The sequence below is a fragment of the Fusarium proliferatum genome, assembly GCF_900067095.1.
Source record: "Fusarium proliferatum ET1 genome assembly, contig: FPRO_scaffold003, whole genome shotgun sequence".
NCBI classification, from domain to species: Eukaryota; Fungi; Ascomycota; class Sordariomycetes; order Hypocreales; family Nectriaceae; genus Fusarium; species Fusarium proliferatum.
Window position 1 is genome coordinate 2,884,217 of NW_022194792.1, and position 23,057 is coordinate 2,907,273.

At 49.1% G+C, this 23,057-nt stretch overlaps 7 protein-coding genes across 7 annotated transcripts; 4 read left to right on the forward strand and 3 right to left on the reverse strand.

The window, feature by feature from the left end:
* Nucleotides 1-3,471: 3,471 nt before the first annotated feature.
* FPRO_06104 (putative CAP20-virulence factor) lies at nt 3,472-4,071 on the forward strand (the record flags this gene model as incomplete). The annotated part of the gene is made up of 2 exons (XM_031229019.1): nt 3,472-3,528; nt 3,580-4,071. The coding sequence occupies 2 exons, from the start codon at nt 3,472-3,474 to the stop codon at nt 4,069-4,071; spliced, it is 549 nt and encodes a 182-aa protein (XP_031079298.1).
* A 1,866-nt stretch (nt 4,072-5,937) lies between these two features.
* On the reverse strand, nt 5,938-8,031 carry FPRO_06103 (putative FET3-cell surface ferroxidase, high affinity; the record flags this gene model as incomplete). Its single annotated transcript, XM_031229020.1, has 5 exons — nt 5,938-6,163; nt 6,220-6,445; nt 6,499-7,075; nt 7,132-7,626; nt 7,684-8,031. 5 exons carry the CDS (start codon nt 8,029-8,031, stop codon nt 5,938-5,940), a joined length of 1,872 nt encoding a protein of 623 aa, XP_031079299.1.
* Nucleotides 8,032-10,844: 2,813 nt separating this feature from the next.
* FPRO_06102 (uncharacterized protein) lies at nt 10,845-12,069 on the forward strand (the record flags this gene model as incomplete). Its single annotated transcript, XM_031229021.1, has 4 exons — nt 10,845-11,000; nt 11,057-11,496; nt 11,549-11,747; nt 11,797-12,069. The coding sequence occupies 4 exons, from the start codon at nt 10,845-10,847 to the stop codon at nt 12,067-12,069; spliced, it is 1,068 nt and encodes a 355-aa protein (XP_031079300.1).
* A 137-nt stretch (nt 12,070-12,206) lies between these two features.
* Nucleotides 12,207-13,684, reverse strand: FPRO_06101 (uncharacterized protein; the record flags this gene model as incomplete). The annotated part of the gene is made up of 2 exons (XM_031229022.1): nt 12,207-12,802; nt 12,856-13,684. The coding sequence occupies 2 exons, from the start codon at nt 13,682-13,684 to the stop codon at nt 12,207-12,209; spliced, it is 1,425 nt and encodes a 474-aa protein (XP_031079301.1).
* A 989-nt stretch (nt 13,685-14,673) lies between these two features.
* On the forward strand, nt 14,674-16,662 carry FPRO_06100 (uncharacterized protein; the record flags this gene model as incomplete). The annotated part of the gene is made up of 1 exon (XM_031229023.1): nt 14,674-16,662. One exon carries the CDS (start codon nt 14,674-14,676, stop codon nt 16,660-16,662), a length of 1,989 nt encoding a protein of 662 aa, XP_031079302.1.
* Nucleotides 16,663-17,190: 528 nt separating this feature from the next.
* On the reverse strand, nt 17,191-19,726 carry FPRO_06099 (putative heterokaryon incompatibility Het-C protein; the record flags this gene model as incomplete). Its single annotated transcript, XM_031229024.1, has 5 exons — nt 17,191-17,944; nt 17,995-19,247; nt 19,308-19,468; nt 19,525-19,552; nt 19,610-19,726. 5 exons carry the CDS (start codon nt 19,724-19,726, stop codon nt 17,191-17,193), a joined length of 2,313 nt encoding a protein of 770 aa, XP_031079303.1.
* Nucleotides 19,727-21,654: 1,928 nt separating this feature from the next.
* Nucleotides 21,655-22,858, forward strand: FPRO_06098 (uncharacterized protein; the record flags this gene model as incomplete). The annotated part of the gene is made up of 2 exons (XM_031229025.1): nt 21,655-22,412; nt 22,465-22,858. The coding sequence occupies 2 exons, from the start codon at nt 21,655-21,657 to the stop codon at nt 22,856-22,858; spliced, it is 1,152 nt and encodes a 383-aa protein (XP_031079304.1).
* Between the last annotated feature and the right edge of the window lie 199 nt (nt 22,859-23,057).

Consider the following 23,057-nt stretch of genomic DNA (forward strand, 5'->3'; position numbering starts at 1 on the left):
AGCGATGTGATTCGCAAAGCGAGTCCTGAATGTGGGTTGACAAGCTGTTGTAAGACAACAGGTGACCATGATGGTGAAAGCAGTGTTGCTTTGTGAAATGTGAAGGCTATCGTTATATGGACTTTTGACAGTATCCCCCGTAATGCGCTAAGTGGGTTTCGAAATTAGGCCAGTTAAACTTGCAAATCTCAAGATTCGAGAATCTTCAGGCATTGGGAATTGGAGTTGAATATTTCGAGACTGGGATATGGCTTGCGCCACGATGATGCAGGGAAACAAGCCCAGAAGAAAGGCCATGAACTATGGTTATCGGAAACAAGCCGAATTTGAGGGTCTTGCATGTGGTCCAAGATAATCCGAAGAGCCCTTGTAAGTCAGATCAATCAAAACAAGCGGATCTCCGACGCATGAGCACAAGCATGAAGAGGAAGGGAACATGCAAGTTATGTAGGGCTGTTGACTAGCCCGAAATCAGATGCTAGGTGTAGAGGCCCACATTGACCGACGGAAGCTATCGTGCTGGGGTTGAGCTACCACGATCACGATAGGTATAGCGATAACGAAATAACAAAAAGATTTGTTTTCGACATGTGATATTGAGGGGACGAGTGGCCCTAGCCGTGGGGCTCCGTGAGTCGCTCACCAAAGACGCAGAGAAACGGCGTTTCAAGAAAATATGCATCCTGTCGTGACCACGATACGCTGAAATGACGCGGCACAAATTTGGTGAAACCTGAGAGGAAGATTCCCATCGCAGAAGACGAAGAAGGGTCGTGAAGAAAGAATATGGCAATCATGTAAAGTGTGAATGCTTGGCTGGTCACCCTTTGCGCCGACCAACAGTTAGTTGCGCAGAGGGACGTGTGTGCTAGAGAGAGGAATGCTGGCGTTGTTCACTGGTGATCACTTGAAGATCGTGAGATTTTGTATTGCTGGCATGCGTTGCCGAGCTTGCGCAATGAGCCGTTGAATATACTGTCGATCAGGGTTACACAAGCGCATCCGTCTGCTTGATTTGAGACTTTCAAGGGGGCACCCACGTCTAATCATTGATGAATTCATCGCCCATCACTCAGTCATCACTCAACATGTAATTCCTGACATGTGAAAGTGGCTGTAAGTGGGTCGTAGACGACTTCAGTGACAGGGTGCATGCCACGTAGCAGGGGACCCTTGAGGTTTTTGGGTGATCGGTCGATAAGGTAATAGAGCGATTCCGTTAACGTGATGAGGCTATGGAGCAAATGTCGAAAAAGGAATCGAGTTCGTAACCACGAGACGGAGCCGCTTTTCTGGAAGCGACATTTATTCTTTCTTCTCTTGGGATCCGAGGCCGGCAGTCGAGCTCGTGTCTGATATGAGGTTTAACCGCGGCAGCAGCTGTACTGCCTTTCGCCAAGTCGGCAGCAGAATGAGAGGTCTCTTATCAATGCGAATGCTTCACGTGGCGGCTACATCAAGAGTGATGAAAAATGCCCTTCCTACATATACGCGGACTGCTACCCTGTTTCCAAGTAGGTTTAGGGGTGAATAGCTGACAAGCTAAGTGTCTACCACATGGCTGAGACTGGACGAGGCGACGATTGGTTCCTAGCGAAGGGGAGAGGAGGAGTTGCTGATCCGACCTGATCGTTGTTGCTAGGTTGAACGGATAGCTAAGGCTTGATAATGCCCGAGATAAGACATACGGAGTACGGACTGTACAGATGAGGATTGGCCGTGGACCGAGCGCTTGCAGACGCAATGCGAGGGAACACAGACTTGGAAAAGCGTAGTGTTGAAACGCATCATGACGAAGATTGAGTTGTATCTGGTCCTCTATTGCATTGCATTGCGTGGTATTGCACTCCACGGAATTGGCCATTGGCCATTATCTCCGAGGAGAGGCAACGCTTCCACACAGTTCATGTGCCAACTGTCCGAGCCCGCGGACTAAGTTGATAAGCTGGCTGTAGACAGTGGAGATATAAAAGTCTCCGAAGTAATACTGGGTAAGTCTCGTTCACTTGAATGTCATTTCGTTCGGAACACCCAAAAGGAAGACATATTGTTTGCATCAAGAGCTCATTCTTGTGTGATTGGCGCCAAGGATGCGTGGCGTCGATGTAGAATTGCAACAGCTGCACTCCTTGATCTGACCAGAGGGGGATTCCATAGCTCAGGCTCTTTTGTTGGGGAGCTTTGAGTCGAACTGAATCTTGGTGTTGGTTACCTATGTTTGGAGAAAGGGAAACGTTATTGCTTGGAGAGTGGGGGGAGGGGCCACTTTCACATGTCATGGAGATCATTCCTGCCCTGCCTGCAGGGACATTAATGACATTACGCGAGGAGCAGGGGTACGTACCTAATTAATGAGCTCCCGTCTTCCCGGGGCGAGCCATTTGATCGAATGGCTGTTGAGGAAAGAGATGAAACGAGGAATGAACACCCAGAGACAGGGCATGCGGCTGAGTCGAACGATTGCCTATCTTTTGGCTGTGATGGTGTCACAAAGGCCCAACAGCACCCCACCAATGCCTGTACTAACTGATACTGACTGATACCTACCGCTGGGGTCTTTGATGGGGGCTAAAAGAATTGAAAAGCATGTATGTGGCTGAAATGGCATTCGAATAGCCTCAGTCAAAGACTCAGAGGAGATGTAATGGCATCAATCCTCAATATCTTCCTCATCCAATATCAAAAAGGGAGGCTCACAAGAAACAAACTTGAATCAGCCACAAGATAGTAGTGAGTGTCCAAGCCAAGGTCAGTACGTCAAAGTATCCACTCAGCCCAAAATAGCTCTAAAGATACCTTGTCTAGTACAAGCACATGTTTGCGCATTTGCACATGCAAATTGATTGCTCCCGTCCCTAACACTCACTCCTCCAAAATCCTCGCGATGGCAAAAAACAGCTGCACCTTGATATTTGCTGTATCGTAAAGGTGGGTTACTTTCCGGAATTTTCTAGCCCCCTACCTAAGTACTACCTACTGGACAGCACTTACAGCACACCCAAAGCGCATTTATTAACCTAGATAGGCCCTTTCCTCTTCATTTTCCCTTCTTCCTCCGACTTCTTTTACACCAAAAACTGTAGGTACTGAGCTTCCATACTGTGGCGTCCCACCAACATCATCTCCCTCCTCTCCCTCCTCTCACCTCAGACGTAACCCACACACAGATACACTCTCCCCATCTTCCTCGTCCATCCTGTTCCCTTTTATTAGCCTCTGCAGGTCCCCTTCAATTGCGACCATCCCGCTTTCCCACCTTCTTCTCTTCTATTCATCTATCCTACACCATCGCATCCCACCTGAAGCTCCTCTTGGAAAGAAAATAGCCGTTCCTGACTCGAAATCAAGCTCATCTACCACTCGTCATCGAACGTCATCACGATTTCGACAAGCAATTGACTTTATCTCGAACCTTGCGAATTCATCGCTTGCACCGATTCTTTGCGAGCAATCCTAAAAACAAAAGCTACCATGTCTCACCAAGTTAACGGCGATGTGAGCGCTGCTCAATATTCTGCTTTCGTCCAGGTAATTGTTGAATAGCTCATCGCTTCGCGACCCAACCTAACCTGTTTGCAGCATCTCCTCAACTACCCTGTCATTAGCGACGGCGTCCACACCTTCAAGTCCAACGAATTCGGCCAGCGCTCCATCAAGCTCACCGACGCCGCTTACCAGACCTTCGCCGCTCCCGTCGTCCCCTACTTCGCCAAGCCTTACCAATATGTCTCTCCCTATGTCCAGAAGGTCGATTCCCTAGGCGACAAGACCCTCGACCGTATCGACGAGAAGTTCCCCGTCGTCAAGAAGCCCACCGATGAACTCTACCAAGATACCCGCGCTCTCATCCTCTTCCCAATTCAGAAGGGTCTTGAGGGTAAGGACCACGTCTTCCAGGTCTACAACTCTGAGATCAAGAAGGTCGAGCAAGGAGGCCTCGTCGCGCACGGAAAAGCTGCCGTTACCACCGTCCTCGTCGTTAGCAACGAGACGCTCTCTTGGTTGAGCTCTTTCCTGCACCAGAAGAAGGCCGAGACCACCACTGCCGTCAACGAGAAGATCAACCAGTAAACGTCTCACTCTCACTCAATGACCATGGGACCGCGAGCCTGATGTGATGACCGTCCTCAGCTGGATCATACCTATACCCCTCCCTGTTTTCCTTTTTACTCGGAATTATTTCTTGAAGCCATGGCATTTCCCGCTGTACTTCTTTTTCTTTACTGATCCTTGGAGTTTTGAATGATACGGGGGCATACACCGTTGCAAATCAGCTTATGACTCTCGAAATTGTCTGATGCGCCTCTTTGGTCGCGCTGAAAACATGATTTCAATGGTTGTTTCAGCCCCGAGAAATAAAGTTGTTGAGTTCGATGTGCATCTCTTTCTGTCATGTCTCATCGGCGCAATGCGGGTTGTCTGCCTACCGTTTCTCTTGTTTCTCTCTTCCCGCTTCAGGACTTTTAGCGGATGATTGGGTGGCTAGCGAAAGGTGCTGATGAGACATGGTGATCAGACGATTGTGTATCCTCGAGATGTGTACGTGAGGGATAGCCCGCGGCGAGGGGGTTCAAATCGTCAAAATGATGTAGACTTCGAAAGACTTGAAAACGACTTAATAGATTTTTTTTTTGTATTCTAAAGTGGAAATTGAGTGTGATACTGGACCCTGTCTTTCCTGAACGGGTGAGTGATAACCAAATTTGTATGCAATAGGAGACACAAACTGGGAGGAGTGAAACAAAAGAACATGTCAGCTTATAGTACCATGACCGTGATGCAGTGGTTGTTCTTAATTCCGTTTAACATCACAATGGTACGTGATAGCGCCTAAGCTCATGATTACCTGAAGATTTAGGTAGTACACAATCTGGTGATGTCCAGGAAAGTCTATCGACTTGTGTCAGACTGTCTGAGGAAGCAGATAGCCACGGTAGGATCATCAAATAAACATTAATTAATTTGAGAATCTCGCCAAGTAGGCTGAAGGAACAATATAACCGGATTAGATTAGTACTGCAGTTAAGCTGGCTGTTCTTGCACTATCATCCAACGGGAGTAAATTTCCCTGCGTTCATATCAACAGCAGCTCTATATAATAAACGCAGCCATGAATATCAATGATGTTTCACCGAGGAGCCTCACACAAGAACAAAGAAACTAGTTACTATAACTGAAATGAGAGTGGCCGGTACTTGATTTACCATGCACAGCTCTACTATTGCCAGAGCCAGATATCCGCAAGACTCAAAGGCATCTTGGACAGAAGGAGAGCAACTAACTGAGACGAGGAGAAATAACTGAGTCAAGTCTCAGGATACTAGGAGTAAAGTAGTTTGTTGTGACTTCATTGTAGGTACCGGGAGCCTGTTATGTAATATATCTCATTCTACTAGTGACGATGGTTTCGGCATCGAGCTCATCGGGTCAGATACTAAGACTTATAGCAAGACCCCAACCAAGCTCAGGATGTTTGGTTGAACTTAGACTCCTTTGGTCCCCTTTGACGAAGCATTATCACTTCCCACTCAGAGATCAGCTCTTCGGATAATTCCTTGAGCAGACTGACTTATACAATTCCTTAGTACCCAGACAAATCTGGACAGACCGAAGCGATTGACTATGCGGCTCGATTATATTTCTTTATCTCCTGACAACTCAACTTTCGTCAACGATCCCTGAATTATGCGAGCTTCTTAAAAATATAATATACTGTGGACAATGGATCTTCTAACGGGAGCTAAGTAGATGACGGAAGACTGGACCGCAGTTCTGCACAGAAGAGAAGGACACCGAAATATCATTGCTGAAGATGAAACTACGCAGTAACAAGTAAAAAAATGGTATATTCAAACACTAGTACAGATTATCAAATTTAAAGAGCCTTGGAAGCAAGGCCGCTGAGCTGCAGGAAGACATGGGCGTCCGGCCTACCAATCAGTGACTTCTCGCATCACCAGAAGGGGAAACAACTGTCTCCTGAGGTCCCTTATGAGCAGGGTTGCCGTCACCTGAGTCACTGCCATCAACGATACCAGCGCTGAGAGCGCCGGCACTGGTTGGGTCGATAGGTGCAGAAAATCCATACCATGCCACGACGGCGACACCCAGGATACCACAGATACAGCTGAAGACAAGAGCGACGATACCACGAGGAGTGAATCTTCAAAGAGCGTCAGTGCATAAGCCTCGAAAAGCAATGGGAGTAGAGAGACTTACCCAGCAGGCAGAGCCTTGGCAGGTTTATTCTCGCCAGTAAGATCAAGGAAATTCTCAGTATTAGCAGCCGCATTTCCCTTGGTAGGCATATCAGCAGCGGCGCAGGCATCCAGGTGGTTCTTAGGGATCTGGATGGTCTCTTGAAGAGTAAGAGGATCTTCGACGAAGGTGGCGATGAGACCCGACACCACATGCCATTCAATGTGGCAATGGAACAGCCAGACACCTGGAGAGAGTTAATCCTGCGAATCCCTTCTTAAATTGAGTTTTGCCACATACCTGGGTTGTCGGCCTTGAAACGCATAACAATGTTACCGTTGGGATAGATGACAAGAGTATCACGTCGCATAGGAGTTTTGGGCAAATCAGCTTCAGTAACATTGGCATCGGCCCAGATACCAGCCTCCTCTTCGGAACGGTAGATGGATTGGAAAGCGTGTCCGTGAAGATGGAAAGGGTGACGACCCGAATCGAGATTGTTCACGACAATTTGTACAATCTCGTTCTTCTTAAGGACCATTGAGTGTGTGTAAGTGCCATAAACACTTGGATCCTCGGCGTCCTTGCCTGCACTGAGGGCGGTATACAGAGTGGGAACCTTGGCTTCGACGTAGGTAATGTTGTTGAACCAGGCGTAGTTGGCCCCATCCTTGAGATTTTCCATTTTGACATCAAGAGTGAACTCCTGGTCAGGCTTTCCAAGAATGCCCATCTTGTCGTATGGAACAAGCTTCATGTCATCGTGAGGGTCCAAAGCGTCAACAGTAGCGGCGTCTGGCTTGTCAGCCTTTTCATCATAGACGAGCCAGCCGGTGGCATTGTAGTTCAGATCCGGAGGCAGGACATCAAAAAGAGTCTATATGAGATTGTCAGCTAGTGCTTCAGTATCATTGTTAGACTAGCGGAACTCACAGTATCCATGCTGGCAACAATTGGGAAGTTCTTGGAAGTGTCCTTTTTAGTGGTGAGCAAAAAGCTGACACGCTGAGCAGCCGAGATGTAGATCATCTCTGCCTCAGCCTCCTCGGTATAAATACCATCGACCTCGACAATGCGCATCTTGTGGCCCTCAAACCAGAGATACTGGCCGGCAAAGGCACCTATGTTGATCGTACGGAACAGATAGGTCGTTTCGGGCTTGACAGACATTGTGAAGTTGGTGGTTTCGTTCATCAAAGCATTATTGGGCACGGGCTCTGCACCTGAGGGGTTGGCCTTGCTCATGAACTTGGGAATCATGGACCGCATCTCGTCATGATACCAATCAGAAAGAGAAAAGATAACCTCTTCATCGTACTTATCCTTGTAGGGGAAATCTTTATCGTGAACGATGAAGGGAGCACGTAGACCGTCAGGGTATTGAGCAGCAGTGTGACTGTGATACCAATAGGTACCTGGCTGCTCGACCTGTGTGGGTGTGTTAATCAAATATAGAGAGACAGAGGGGATCTTGAGCATTCTTACAGTGAAGTTATATGTAAAGCTGGTTCCAGGAACGATTGGACATTGACTAACACCGGCAGGGCCATCCATATGGGTAGTGCCGTTCATGTAGAGACCATGGAAATGCAGAGAAGTCGATTGATTGCCCAGGTTATTGTGAGCATTGATGATGACCCGATCACCAATGTCAACCTCGATTGTAGGGATTGGCCACTTGCCATTGATGCCAATGACTGGGCGCTCGAAAGCATTGTCAGGATTAGCTCTGACCCAGCCAATATCAAAATCAAACTTTCTGGTAGCTGCAGAAGCGAGATGGGGAAGGGTGAGAAGCAATGCTGCCTCAACTGATAAAGAGTTGAGAAGCATTCTGAAGATGTGAGGGCCCAAGTCGTCCCAGCCTCAGCAGCTTGAACTATACAAGATACGATGGTGAGGATGAGAGACAAGATGAAGGAGGGGAGGGACAGGCCCAAGGAGGGGGGTATAAGAGCTTGGGAGCTTGTAAGACACTGGTGGGAAGCAGATGTCAAGAGTCAAAAAGAAGAACTGGGATAGAGCAGATTGAATAGATTAGATGGATAAAACCGGAAGTAGATTGAGTATAAGATGGGGGTTGGTGGGATGATCAATTTACGGTATGGATATGGGGAAAAGAAGATGCATGCACAGTTTCTCGGTCAGAGTTTGGGTAGCACCAACACCAGAAAAGTAGGTAGTAGTACTCCGTAAGTAAAAGGTGATACCGAGAGCCGAAGCAAAGTCAAGAAATCGCCTAAAGATGATCCAGCTACTGAAATGTCTAGTCTACCTTAGTACCTAGGTAATGACCCTTGCTGTTCCATCCATGCATGCTATGGACATAATTCGGGAAGAACGTCCGACTAGCGAGTCAATTCTGCGGCGCCAAACGTGGTTGACACACAGAAATGAAGCTGGCGCATGATGATTGATAAAAATGCTGAAATGAGCTGATGAGGAGGGTCAAGGCTTTGGGCTGAACCACAACTGCGGAATCGGCGCGCGTGTAGAGCAGGAGCGTGAATGTGATCGTTCTAGACGAGCAGGGATCGGCCTACTCTGTCTGTACAGATGGATAAGATGAGCAGCTGTTGATCCATCGTGGCTTGACAAGGCTTGAAACCATCGAGAAATACCGTCCAAGTGTGAGGTTGAAGGGTTCAGGTGGAGGAGTCATTAACGGTAGAAGGCTAGTGGAGACCTACTCGATTCCACACCTTTCTCCTTTCGGCTAGTGGAATGCTGAGTGATGACTCCACTCTGAGCTTCATCTTATCAATCGCGACCTCTTCCTCGTGTTCCTCTCTCTCCTTCAATGCCGCTAAAGCTTCTTGACATATGATTCGCTTCGAAAGAGGCCAAAGAATTGAGTTCTTCCCAAGTGGTACCACATTTTTCGGCACAGACACTCCCGATCCCTGGAAGCTCATCCAAGGGTCCACGATCTTCTTTTCTCTCCCTGCAGAGTGTCTAGTGTGCATAGACCCTGCCCAGCCTGCCTTAGCCTGCCTATCTTATGCCAAGCCGGGTCACCCACAGCTATCACAGGCGCTGCAGCCTCTTGGCGATCGCTTCTGCCCTCCAAATACCGAGGACTCTTGGCTCTGTCCATCCAGTTTTCGATCAGAAGCAAAATGCATTTTTAGAGTGAACGCTTCTAACGACTTATTTTGGTTTCAAGGAATAGCAAGCCCTTGCGAAAAAGAGGATCCAGCGACATACCAAAGCCGAAAACAGCAGCCACATGGTCTCGATTTGACTTGGACGATCATGAGTGGGCCCTTCAACGGTCGAGAAGCCATTCCATGGTACCAGCAACCAAAGAGTGGTCTGACAACGGACAAGCCTCAGCATCACAAGCGAACCCGAGATCTTGACGAGCCATGCAACTCAGAATTTTCAGCCGCGGCGTTCTCTAAGTCTAATCCTTGATGCTATTTCGTTTAGCTTGCCTTTGTCGCCCGTGGTTGCTTCGGATCAGATAATGATTATCTCCTGATCTTTTTGATATGATAACTTTGATCTTGAATCAGAAGGTCATAACACCCTCGACCCTCAGCCGCTTGCCTAGATGCAGCTGCGTGGGTGCGGCTGAACTGTCACGACCATCCATCTCGACGGAACATCGCCGCTTCGGAGGGAATGCAGTTGATAAGATTCCAAATTTGCCTCATCTGAAAGTCAGGGCTTGGATATCATACTTTCCAGAATACAGTGACCGCAGCTTTTCCGAATACTACTACAACGATCCATGTCAAGTCGATACAAGCACGAGCATATCGGCATTTGACTCTTGACTGGGATCCGAGGTCACATTGTGGGGTGCTATGAGACACCGAGCTATCCTAAGCTTCCACCAATGTAACTTCATCAATGAGTCTTCTTCCATTCTTGCTTTGGACCTGAATTTCGAGCTGTCCGGCCAGTTCAGCTCGAAGAAGTGTGTGCAAAATGAGGGCCCCAAAGTCACTTCAACTTAAACGTTAAGCATCAAAATAAGAAACAGCCCAATTGCGGGAAATCTAGGACATTCACACCCTGAATCTGCAGTCACAGAATTATCTGATTGATTGATTAAGGTCGCCCCATGAGGAAACATCCCACGTTACGGCAATTCCTTGCCGAGCGTCGACGAGCTAACTTAGCAGCAGCAAGCCACCAACCATCCAACAACCCAAACAAGCCCGATCATGGGCTGTTTTCTGACCATTGCTCCGGTACTCGGTAGCTCGAGTTTCGTTCTCGACCAGGTTCTCATGCCCGATATTTTTTTTTACATTCCGCGCTTTACCCTGCTGATCCTTGCGGCTTCTCAAAAGTGCAACTCGTCTAAGTATACGCTTAGCCAACAAGCTTAGCTTACAAGGTTGTTATGCGGATACTAAATCAGATCGTGTGTCTTTGATCCCCTGCTCGAGCTTTTCTTCTCGTAAGAGTAGAAAAAGTTATCAGATCGGCAGCCTGTGATGACTGGATCACTCACAAGCTGCTCCAATCCTAAAACGAATCAAGTGTAACATCAAATCCAATATCTCCGTTACCACACCCTCTCCTTGACAATCTCATACTTCTCACTTGACTGTATCACCTTATACTTGAGCTTAAGACAGCTCTCTCCCAAGTGACTCAACTGCACAACACTAACGCTATCAACTGTCAACATGGCCGTAGACGTCTTTGCGGTTCCCGTCTTCCTTGTTGTCTTTCGAGAGACTCTTGAGACAGTCATCATCGTTTCTGTCTTGCTTGCTTTCCTCAAGCAAACCCTTGACGGTCCCAATGGTGACATCAAAGTGTACAAACAGCTGAGACGTCAGGTAAATCAATAGAGATAATCCCCCACACCTGCCATGGATACTGACTAGAGTGACAGGTCTGGCTTGGAACGGGTATCGGTTTCTTCATCTGCTTGGTTGTCGCCGCTGCTGTCATTGGTGTCTTCTACACCGTTGGCAGGAACTCATGGGAGAAGAACGAGTACTACTACGAAGGTGCATTCTGTCTCTTTGCGTCCCTAATCATCTCCGTCATGGGCGCAGCTCTGCTCCGTATCGGAAAGATGCAAGCAAAGTGGCGAGTCAAGCTGGCAAAGGCACTCGAATCGCCAATCAAAGCTGGTTCCAAGGGATGGTTCAAGCAGTTTATCGAGAAGTACGCTATGTTCGTCTTGCCTTTTGTCACCGTCCTTCGAGAGGGTATTGAGGCTGTCGTCTTCGTCGCTGGTGTTTCCTTTTCTGCTTCGGCCAAGTCTATTCCTCTCCCAACTGTTGTCGGCCTCTTTGCCGGTTGCTGTGTTGGCTATCTTCTTTACAAGTAAGTGCTATATATACAATTGTGATGACCTTCAGCGACTAACTGGACCCAGGGGTGGTGCGAGCACCAAACTTCAACTCTTCCTCGTTCTCTCGACCTGCCTCTTGTACCTCGTCGGTGCTGGTCTCTTTTCTCGCTCTGTCTGGAGTTTCGAGATGGCCAAGTGGAACGAGTACATTGGTGGTGAAGCTGATGAGTTTGGAAACGGACCTGGTTCCTATGATATTGACCAGAGTGTCTGGCACGTCAACGTATGTCTTCATCTAACAAGCTCATCTCAATATCCTAACAAGCCTTTAGTGCTGTGCCTCCACCGAAGCTATTCAGAACGGCTGGGGTATCTTCAATGCCATTCTTGGCTGGACAAACTCCGCTACTTATGGCTCTGTCATCTCCTATAACCTATACTGGGTTTGCGTCATGGTTGGTTTCATCATCATGCGTTTCAAGGAGACACATGGCAGACTGCCTTTCGGAAAAGCAAAGGCTCCTGCCAGTGCTGTTGATGATGCTGAGAGCCACGCAAGCTCAGCTCCCAAGAACACTGCAACAGAGAAGACTACTACCGCTTAAGAGAACATGTGAGAAGAGAGTCGAGGACTCATCTGCGGACGGCTCATTGTATAATTCACTTAGGTTTCTAACGACTCTATGAGTCTAGCTTGGTCTATATCCAGTTGCACGCAACAAGCAACTCTTGTTCTACCTTATCAATTTTCAGGAGTCCAATCCCATTCATCCGCCATGAACATAGCCTTTGCCATTTTGTCTACATAAAGTGCTCCTTCGTAGCGTAACCTTTGATCGTTGGAAATCGCACGTGTAAACTGAAACTTTTTGGGTGCGTTATCTTTGTCGTCGACAGCGTGTTCTTTCAGAGCCAGCCACGAGATTTCTGTCGGCCTCCTTTTCCACTCGGCATACGGTATCGCGATGACACCAGCTGAGAGCATTGACCGCATATAACTCAGGATTGGTTCCAGTCGAACTCGTAACCCGCAATTCGTATGATGCTTGTCAATCTGATAACTCGGGCACTGTTGAAGCGTTGAAAGGAGCTCCTCAATCTCGACCATCGCAGTGTCAGGAACCATGTTCAGCGACGCTGGGCTGTAGTCAACGAGGAAGAGCAAATTCTTGTTCACCAGGAATTTGAGCATTTGACCAAGCTGATAAGAGTCACATGCCGCACTCGAGTCATACCCGAGCTTACACTGCCTCTCTCGAGACGAGAACAATGCGAGGAAATGCCGTTGGACAGAGGAGACGGTGTTGAGGATACACTCACGCCTATGTCGGAGCTCCTCTGGACAACAATTAGCAGTGCATCTGCACCTCGAGCCTTAGAGTTTCACTTACCCTCCAAGCCATCAGGCAGATTCCACCATGCAGCAGTCATATCAGCATCAGTATCATAAAACTCGCTCCAGAGAGTTGATCCTCGCATGATGAGTTCTCGAGTTGACTGTTGCAGGCGCATGGGTTGTCCTAACAGCCACGCGACCAAAACCTTTTGACGCAAGACATGTTCTGTTTCTGTAGGCCGTCCGTCGTCACTGCGCAGCGGTTTGTTTGACGTCAGCGGCCATTTGAACTTGAGGCCCGTGTTCAGAACCCGAGCAACAGCTGCCACGCAATCAAAGCGATCAGCAACGATTGCCAGCGTGGTTACGTATGACATGGTTCCACGTGAAGTCTTGGTTGGACGCTGGTGTATGATATTTAGAATATCTTCCATGGCATTTTCACGACCAGCTGCTTTGGTTGCATCATCATCATCGGTGATGGGAATCCAGGGTAAGTCCCCGGGATCTGCCTCGTTGACTTTGATCTTAAGCTGGGCAAGCTTCTCATGTATATCCGAGATAAGCTTGGCTTCCCTGAATTGAGAGTTCGATAAGAGGTTTGAAAAGTACTTTGAGTGCTTTTTCAAAGCTCCCAGATTGACCCGATATGCCACCCGAACTTTTGATTTCAAAGATGAGCGATCTGGGGGCTGAGTACCAGCTTTTCTGCTGGCAGCAAGCTCAGCCTTGCGAGTTTTGTTGAGAGTACTGATGGAAGTCTCAAAGGTTACATCCAAGACAATGTCACCAGCAGGATCGATTTCTACCAGGGGAGGCAGATCTTTCTTAGAAGCCTCTGGCCCGTCCGCCTCGGCGGATGTTGTAGTCCCAGACTCGCCCATTTGCTAGGTGATGGGTTTCTGTCGACATGGAGATGTCAGTCAGCCTGTGTAGAGGCCTGAAGTATTGAAAGGCCGAATGCCGGGTGTTGATAGTGTTTAGGTAGTTAAGAAAAAGTCTTTAAAGCGTGCTATTCATCGTGAAAATGATAAGATCTTGGGCTCTGCCCGGTTGGGATGACGTCCAAAGGGAGGTAGCCTGAGTACGTACCCCGCCACTGTGACGTTAAAATCCGAACTCCAGGGAAACACTTCAAACAACAGAAGCCTTCGCTTCGGGTATTTTCCGTCGACATTCACATAAGAATTAGTTAAGATCACGGCTAGAGACTTATTCATCAAAGCTATACATCCTTACAGTTTGTATACCCCAAATACCCCTTATTCATTACCCTTGTAGGTGTTATGTGGACTGTTATAAGTGGTACGCCTGGGACTGTGAAGTTTCACGGAGTCAGCCACGGAGCTCCCTGAGTCGTTGGTTTTAGCGGTTGAACGAAGATTCCCGCCCCTGACTCCCGATGGAATCCCCGCTAAATTCTCGTTGTGCCGCCTGAAGCCTGTGTTTTGTGGAACTTGATTGGGCAATCTTATCTAAGTGCGAGACCACCTTTGGTAGGCTCCACTTGGGAAGTCAATATCCAATATCGTCACTTTCCGACGAGCAACTGAACACCCGATCCTTTATCCTTCACTCATTTCCATGGTCATGTTTTGTTCCTAGACTGACAAGATCATCTACTGAATTGGCTTGGATTATACGGCTTTCTGATTCTCATACAGACAACTCGACGGCTTCGTTTGGTCCTTCCACCCGATCAGGAATCAGCCAAATCCTATACCATCCGCTCCCTCACGCTATTAACTTTCCACGACTCGCCCGATGGCATTGCAGACTGTAGCCTGCACAGCGCTCCAGTTCTTCAAGGGACGCTGATGACCGAGGACTGGCAAAGCCAGCTATATACACCCTTCTTTGTCGAGCATCGACAATGGCCCAATTTACTCGCGCCATCGATTCAACAGCAACCCCTGCGATCCAGCTCCTTAAGATCTCAGCCCGACCGTTGACAACCTTGAATCGCTTCGCCCATACAGACGCGCTACAGCGGGCACCAAGAAATAATAGGCATATCGATTATACCCGGCTTACGACGTTCTATTCGACATGCGCGACATTGACCGGAAGTTCGCGACAGGCTCGGCTTACACGCCCGGGGTCGCAGCTTGGGTTATCCTCGCCACTGGCAGTTGAAACATACGGCACACAAGGATTCCATACCTACTTTGTGACACATCTCCCTTCATCATCTGTCCATCCCGACTCTCGTCCTCGTGGGCCTGGCCATAAACTTCCTCGCGATGCTGCGACCCCTCACACCCCAAGCTCCGGCCCAGTCCCCGCTGTCACCCCGCCTTATATCCCGTCAACCCGAGACTTGACTGTGGTACGCATTCCCATGCGGAGGGCAAAACACCATCTTGGTGTCGCGACAGATCGAGGAAGTCGTCCCTACAATGAAGATCGAGAACAGGCTGGCACCATCAGCCTTCCGGCCTTCGCCAAGAGAGCACCCAGAAGCGTGCAGCAGAAACCAGGGGAAGCTACAGCGGCGGATAGTGCTTGGGGAGACCCTCAAATATTCTACTTTGGCGTTTTCGATGGTCATGGTGGAACCGAATGCGCAGATTTCGTCCGGGATGAGCTACCAGGTTATATAGAAAAAGCCTCGGAAGAGTTCGGCCTGCAGAGCAGCTTGCGGAAGAGGAAACCTGGTCGTGAGGGTATCCATAACCATCACCATGATCATAAGCACAAACAAGTTCGTCCATCACAGCCGATTCAGTCGACCAAGAGCCCCTCAACAAAACGTGAGGCGCTCGACGCTGTGCCCATGAAGGGGCCAGAAGAGGTTAAAAGCGAAATGAATGTCCCCAGCGCAAGCAATGGCGGCCTTTCCGATAAACCCGTACATGGGGAGCGCATACACAGCGCAGCATCGCCGGCTGCCCCAGTTTCAGACCTGGCCAAGGCGATTCGTATGGAGAAAAACCTGGTCAAGGAATACAGAGAAACCATCGGTGGCTATTTCAGGCGCTTTCACCCCGAACACTTTGTTCTCTCGCGAGATGACAACCCAGGCGAAGGTCACAAGATCACGATAGAATCAGTGCTCACATACGCCTTCCTTCGTGCCGATCTCGACTTTGTGTCTGCCCAAGCTCGAAAGATAGACCCAAACGATACAAAAGGTGCCGATACTCCTGTTAATAACGATGAAGTCTTCGGTCACCCATCTACACCCTCTGGTCACGGTATAGGAGGCCCGGAGCGCTTTAAAGGAGGTTCGACGGCTTCTGTAGTACTTATCTCTACTCCAACGCCTGCTCCATTTTGGCACCCAGCCGCCCAGTCCACGTTGTTATGCGCCCATGTTGGCGACAGTCGTATCCTTCTTTGCGATACCGCCACTGGTTTAGCACAGCCTCTAACATCCGATCATCACCCTAGTACACCTACCGAAAGCCGCCGTTTGCGACGCTATGCACCTGCTGGGTCAATGGTTTCTGGCGATAGTTTCGGCGAGGAGCGCATTGCAGGCCTAGCCAACAGTCGTGCATTCGGAGACATGGGGAGTAAGCGTATTGGAGTCTCAGCAGAGCCAGAGCTTACACGAGTTGAGATGGGTCCTGCCCAGTATTCATTCCTTGTGCTGATGACTGATGGCATCTCTGGCACTCTAAGCGACCAAGAGATCGTCGATGTTGTCAAGGAAGCCCGTACGCCCGAAGATGGAGCTCGAAACATCGTTAAATACGCCACTGAAGTTTCTTCCGACGGCGATAACGCAACATGCCAAGTCGTCCGTCTAGGTGGTTGGGAGCGTCGATCTGAAGGCGGACTCGGCAGCTTGGGTACCAAGGAAATTCGCGACGCACGCATTGCAGAAGCTCAAGATCCGAGACGAGGAAAGAGGTAGTGGCACTACATCATCATGAGAAGACGTTTTTGTTTGGATACACGGTGGGAGGGGGGGTGGGAGAGAGTCTTTCAATGGCGGGATCGCGGGCCAGAACCTACGATGGAGCATTCGGCTTTATTTTTTAACTCGGGCATGTCGGCTTCTTTTATTCTCATTTGTACTGCATGGGATCAGGAGTTCTCGGGATTAACAGATGGCGACATAGCGTGCGCTCAGGGAGCAGCATCACTTGGGCTATATCGCTTTGATACCCAGCCAAGATGGTAGATATGCAGCGTTAGATGAACGAGAATGTACGGTATTTCATAATGCTGCTATTGACGAAGGAAACATAACTTTCTTTAGTGCCACAAAAAACCAGCTGCCTCTTCTCCCCTGGGTATTGGATATCAAAACGGCCGTTACCAATTCATCTCAGCCTTTGTCCTTGGCTGACCCTAAAAGTTCCTTATCCAATGCCCTAGTCCGTAGTCGTATACATCCTTCCTTCCTTATGTTTTTTATCTTGCGTTTAATCCGATCCTTCTAGTAACCGTGTCGTGAACCAGGGTACTGGCCCCATCCAGGAGGCTGCTGGCCAGGAGGCGGTCCACCATAGCCCTGCTGACCGTACGGAGGATATTGAGGCGCACCGTATCCCGGGCCGCCGTACTGTTGAGGGGGAGGAGCGCCGTATTGACCTGGGGGAGGAGCTCCATATTGACCTGGGGGAGCTCCGTACTGAGGTTGAGGGGGTCCTCCATAACCACCACCATATGAAGGTTGGGGTGGAGGAGCACCATATCCACCTTGCTGAGAGTGTCCCGAGTTGGAAGCCGCGTAGTTGGGGTTCTGACCGTATTCAAACGAAGACTGGCTTGGTGGTGCAGGAGAACTTGAGAGGTAGCCTGCAGCAGGATTGCCATCTTTACCCTCCATTGAGTCAAGGTCGCGGGTCTTGACTTGAGACCACAAGGATCCGGCAACCTTGCCATGCCCAGCATTAGCCATATCGCCAAATGTCCCATGGTTGCAGCCGCCACCACCGATGCTGCGGCTGTTGCCCTGGACTTGGTTAAGAATGTGGTTCTTATGATTCTTGACTGAGTCGGAGGAGAGAAGATGAGCAAGCTCGTGGCGGCGGGGGTGCTCGTCAGCCCACTTCTTGACAGTCTTGAACATGTCACGTTGGATCTCGATATGATCGTCCCGAGCAGCAGGGTGGTGGAAAGCACGCAGGACATCGTTAACGACTTCGTCGACAGATACGCCAGTGTTTTCCCAAGCATAGAGGACACGACTAGGATGGTTAGCTATGATGATTGTTGCAGGACAGTGGGGTTGGCTTACGGAACTGTATACTGGAGAATGGTAGCGGCGATACGTCCAGCACATGAGTTCAGGATATTGGTGAAATGGTCCTTGGATAACATGGAGTGAGTGGGATCAGAGCACTGGGGGTTGTCCCAAGGCTCATATTGAGATTTAGCACTGGCCGTGATGACGCCGGAAGAACCGTCCTTCAGAACCTTTGAGACCTGGTTGATGATAGGTCGGATGAAGGGAGCAAGAAGACCCAAGATGAAGGCAGTGAGGGTCTCGCTAATCTTCTCAAGAAGTTTCTCAAGGCCCGGGACCTTGGAAATACCGCGGCTGATGGCCTTGACAATTTTGTCGCGGAACTCGAGAATAGGATAGATCTTGCGGGCTGTCTCAACAGGATCGAAGTCGGGACTCATGCCGGGCACCTGGTTAGTATTGTCACGAGAGAGGTCACCGCGGGTCTGCTGGTAGCTCATGTTGCGCTGTTCTTGAGCTTCAGAGCTGGCCTTCAGGTCTCGAGCCTGAGCGGCGAATCCGTCACCGACGCCGGGAAGCTTTGAGACCAAGCCGATGAAGTCAGAGGGACTGGACTTGATTCCGAGGAAACCTCCAAGCAGGGATCGTTCACCACCGCCACCACCGCCGGATCGATTGGAAGCGCCCTCGGCGTTCTTGAGTGCAACATCGACTTCGTCAACCTCAGACTGCGTGAAGTGATCCGAGGCCTCTCCAATGACGGAATGCAAGAAGTCGACGGCGCCAAATGTGCCGGTCACAAGGGGATATACGCGCTTTCCATGGAGATGAATCTCGGTATGCGCACCGCAGTGAGGGAACACAGAATGGTAGCCAAGCTCTCGAAGGGCAAGCTCACAGTAGTTGCTGTGGGCACTGAAGTCTTCCATGGTGTGCAGCGCCTGGCCAAGACATCTCAAAGCCTCGCAGAGGTCATCTTCGTTTCCTTTCTTGGAACCGCTGGTGTAAAGACGACCATAATGGATGCTTCTGGCGAAACTATATCGCAGATAAGCGGCGCTGGTTGCCCAATTTCCATTCTCGTTGGCGATATAGTTTTTCATACCAGTTCGAGAGTCAATTTCGGTTTCTATCTTCTCAACGGGCCCTCGCAAACGTTTATCGAAAGTCCGCGCATCAACTCCATCTCCGTAACCGAGAGGATTGTCGATGTGTTCTTCTGGACGATAGACGCCGAGACGGTCCGAGGTAACTTCGAATTCGCCGGTGGCATAGCCGTGAGCCATGAAGGAGAGAACCCAAACCTGTCGGTCAAGTAAGCATCACAGAGTCATTCATTGGAGGCGCAAAGTGACGGCTCATACAAGAATGCGAATAGTCTCGGCATTGACACCCTTCAAACTGCCGATATCAACGGCCTGGGAATAGTCGCGTAACCAATTTCCAAAGTAGGTACGTTTGATAAGCATAGAGGTCCATTTCTTTCCGTGAAGGAAGGCGATCGTCTCGAGCATATCCTCAATGTCTGAAAACGATGTGAGCAACGCGATGTAACGGGATCGATGTGGCGGGGTAATTTACCTCCATGGCGCCAGTTGTGACCTTCGACCTATGCGCATGTCAATAAGGGGAGAGAATTGGCCGTGGATGAGGATCTAATACTGACCTGCGCAATTGAAGGAATGTTTCCAGCACCAAAAGCTTCAGCTTTGCCGGGAAGCAGGATGAGGCATACTGCGATCAGCAGTAACCACGAACCCCGCGGCATGGAGAATGACGGCATGGTAAGTTAGTGATGCAGCCCTATGGCGGGGTTATTGAGCAAGGGGCGTAATGCGAGTAGAGTCTAAAAGGTCTAGAGGGATAGGATAGGTAGCAAGATAAAGGACAAGATTATGGTCGCAGCAAGAGGCCAGGAGGAGGTTTAAAAACTTGATATGCCAAGAGAGGAAGAGAGTGAATGTGACATGCAGATTAGGTACCTTAGTCGACCTAGAGCAGGTCACACTGATGACGGGATTTGTTGTGGCTGGGCTTGGGGTTCGTTGCTAGGAGGGAGGGAGTAAGAAGTGGCTCCAGCTTTCAGCTCCCGAAGGTGATTCCTGATTAGCATTGGACGTGGCGCTCCTTGGGCTGATGGGATTTCCGCTTCAGGCACATGCTAAACAGAGGCCTAGGCTAAGATTGGGTAGCAAACGGTTGGGCGAGAGGCCTCTCAAGGATGAGCTCGACCTCGACTCTATTCGAGTTGGTTGCGAAGCTCAACCCACTATCTACTTGTGGCTCGGCAATTGAAGATGAGGCTCAGCCAGACGATACGTAAACCGGATGTCTTGGCGTTTCAATTCCCAGGACTGTTCAATACTACCAGTAAGTTGAAATACAATACAATAGAATCCATTCTAGAGACAAGACCTAAGCTTACCTTAGGATAAGGAGTCTGCTTGCTCCTCGAGGCCTGTGTAGGCTGACGTTGATTGCTGACTTCCAGGTTGTTGGGTGGTAAGAGGGCTCACTTACATCTATCTCTGTATTTGGGTAAATCGACTAAGGACATCATACATCACGGAGTCCCTGCAGACGTCACACTTTACCTTTCGAGTACTGTGACATAATCCTCTCCTATACTGAACGGCCCGCTCATATCATATTCTCAGGGTAGCACGTTATGCTGTGGAAGAACCAGTGGGTAGTTAGTCAAAGACGGGCTTGAGATTTGCTTGGTGGAGCTCATCGGGGCAATAAAGGAGATCCGGCTTCTTCGGAAAATAATCCTTGGCAGCACAATGCTGTAATCAGAGCATACGGATCACAGAGATTCCGCTGTTGTCTAAATAACATCCGGGTTATTTCTTGTCCACGCTGAGGAGGTAAATACAATTGGAACTCGTAAGCCCATCGATCGACTGATCGATAGACTCTTCGGTCCCGAATTACCTGGATAGGAAAGATAGCATAAGCGAACGATAAATAACATATACATTATCTGAGTGCCTGGAAGCTGACATTTAGATACGAATATTACGATTACGATGTATAGGTAGGCAGAGTGTATAAAAACCTACCTCACAGTGCATGATGATATCGAGTCTTGCATGTGATGTTGCAATGTCCATAGCAAAATGCCAGATTGTTGTTACTGTGTAAATAAATCTCGATCTACTTTCAGCATTTATTACAGGCTCAGCAAGGCGTCAATTGCAGGATATTAGGTAGGGACCATGTTGCCATCACTAGCACTTGATCATTCTCCTCAACCTCAACCGTCCAAAGACCAATCGTCCACCGCTAATTTCAGTACAATCACTGTCTTATTTGTCGTTCCGGCAAATACTCTGATATCAGGCCTTTCATCCCGATGTTGTGGCATGTTTTATGGCCATTGTAGCGCCACTCTACTGCTAACACGGATGGGGATCCTCATTAAAAAAAAATATCCCCTGGATGGACCCCTGTGCGGCGACATTGACTTGCCGCTCACGCCGCCCTTTCATTCATTCCCTTGACTATTTGATAATAAACCTTTTTTAAACTTAATCCTTAACCCTCCCAAGTTTTCAATCATTCTATCCCTCACTCTCCTTCAGTTTCCCTCCTTTTTCACTCCTCCTTGGTTGTCGACAAGGAGCATCTCTGCTTGTGCGCTGCTTCGATCGCCTTGTCTCCCCATCCTCACCTCGACCCGTACGTTCCGACCGCTGCTTCAACAAAATGCCTGGACGTACTCTACCAACTTTCACTCGCGCTGAGGTGGAAGCGCATAACTCGGGTGACTCCTGCTATGTCACCATCGGCAACAAGGTCTACGATATCACCGATTTTGTTGAGGATCATCCTGGCGGTCCCGAATATATTCTCGAATACGCCGGCCGCGACATCGAAGAGATCCTCAAAGATTCTGATTCTCATACACACTCTGACTCTGCCTACGAGATTCTCGATGAGAACCTTGTCGGATTTCTCGTCTCTGAAAAGGCTGTAAATGGACACGCCAACGGAAAGGCCAACGGCAACGGAAACGCAAAGCTGCCCAATGGTGAAGCCAACGGAGACGCCAATGGCTCCGTCCACCCCCGAACCGGAATGTCTTGCGCGGAGGACTTGAGCAAGGATACAGACTATAATCTGGACTACAAGAAGAACAAGTTCCTCGACCTGAACCGACCCCTCTTCCCTCAGATCTGGTTCGGTGGTTTCTCCAAAGAATTCTATCTTGATCAGGTCCATCGCCCTCGCCACTACAAGGGAGGCCAGTCTGCGCCTCTGTTTGGTAACTTCCTTGAGCCTCTCTCCAAAACCGCCTGGTGGGTTGTTCCTATGGTCTGGCTGCCTTGCGTTGCGTACGGTACCTGGGTTGCTTCTCAAGGTTTTGACAACCAGCTCTTCACCTTGGGCTACTGGCTATTTGGCGTGTTCTTCTGGACCATAATTGAATATGTCCTGCATCGCTTCCTGTTCCATCTTGACTAGTATGTTTTCCGATTATTTATTCACTCCCGAGTTTGCCGCTGACTGTTATAGCTACCTGCCCGACAACCGTGTTGGAATCACACTTCATTTCATCCTTCACGGCATCCATCATTATCTCCCTATGGACAAGTATCGTCTTGTTATGCCTCCCACGCTCTTCGCCGCTTTGGCTGCTCCCTTTTGGAGGTTTGCACATGCTGTACTCTTCCACAACTGGTATGCTGCTACTGCAGCCTACTGTGGCGGTATCTTTGGATACGTCTGCTACGATCTCACGCATTACTTCCTTCACCACCAAGACCTCCCTCTGTGGTACAAGGAACTCAAGAAGTACCATCTTGCTCACCATTTCCTTGACTATGAACTCGGTTTCGGTGTGACGAGCAAGTTCTGGGACAGTGTGTTTGGCACTGAGCTGGTCTACAACACCAAGAAGACGAAATAAGTCTGTAATAATGTACTAAATCTGCCTGGCGCAAGGAGAACCAATTCAAGCCAGGACACAGTATATATCTGTCTTGTTTTCATAGTAGTTGGTGAACACTGAGTTGTACGGAGCAGTCATGATTTTATGGATGGTAACGAACATGGTGGTCACTGACATTAATGGCGATGAATCATTCTCATAAATAGTTTTAATGGTT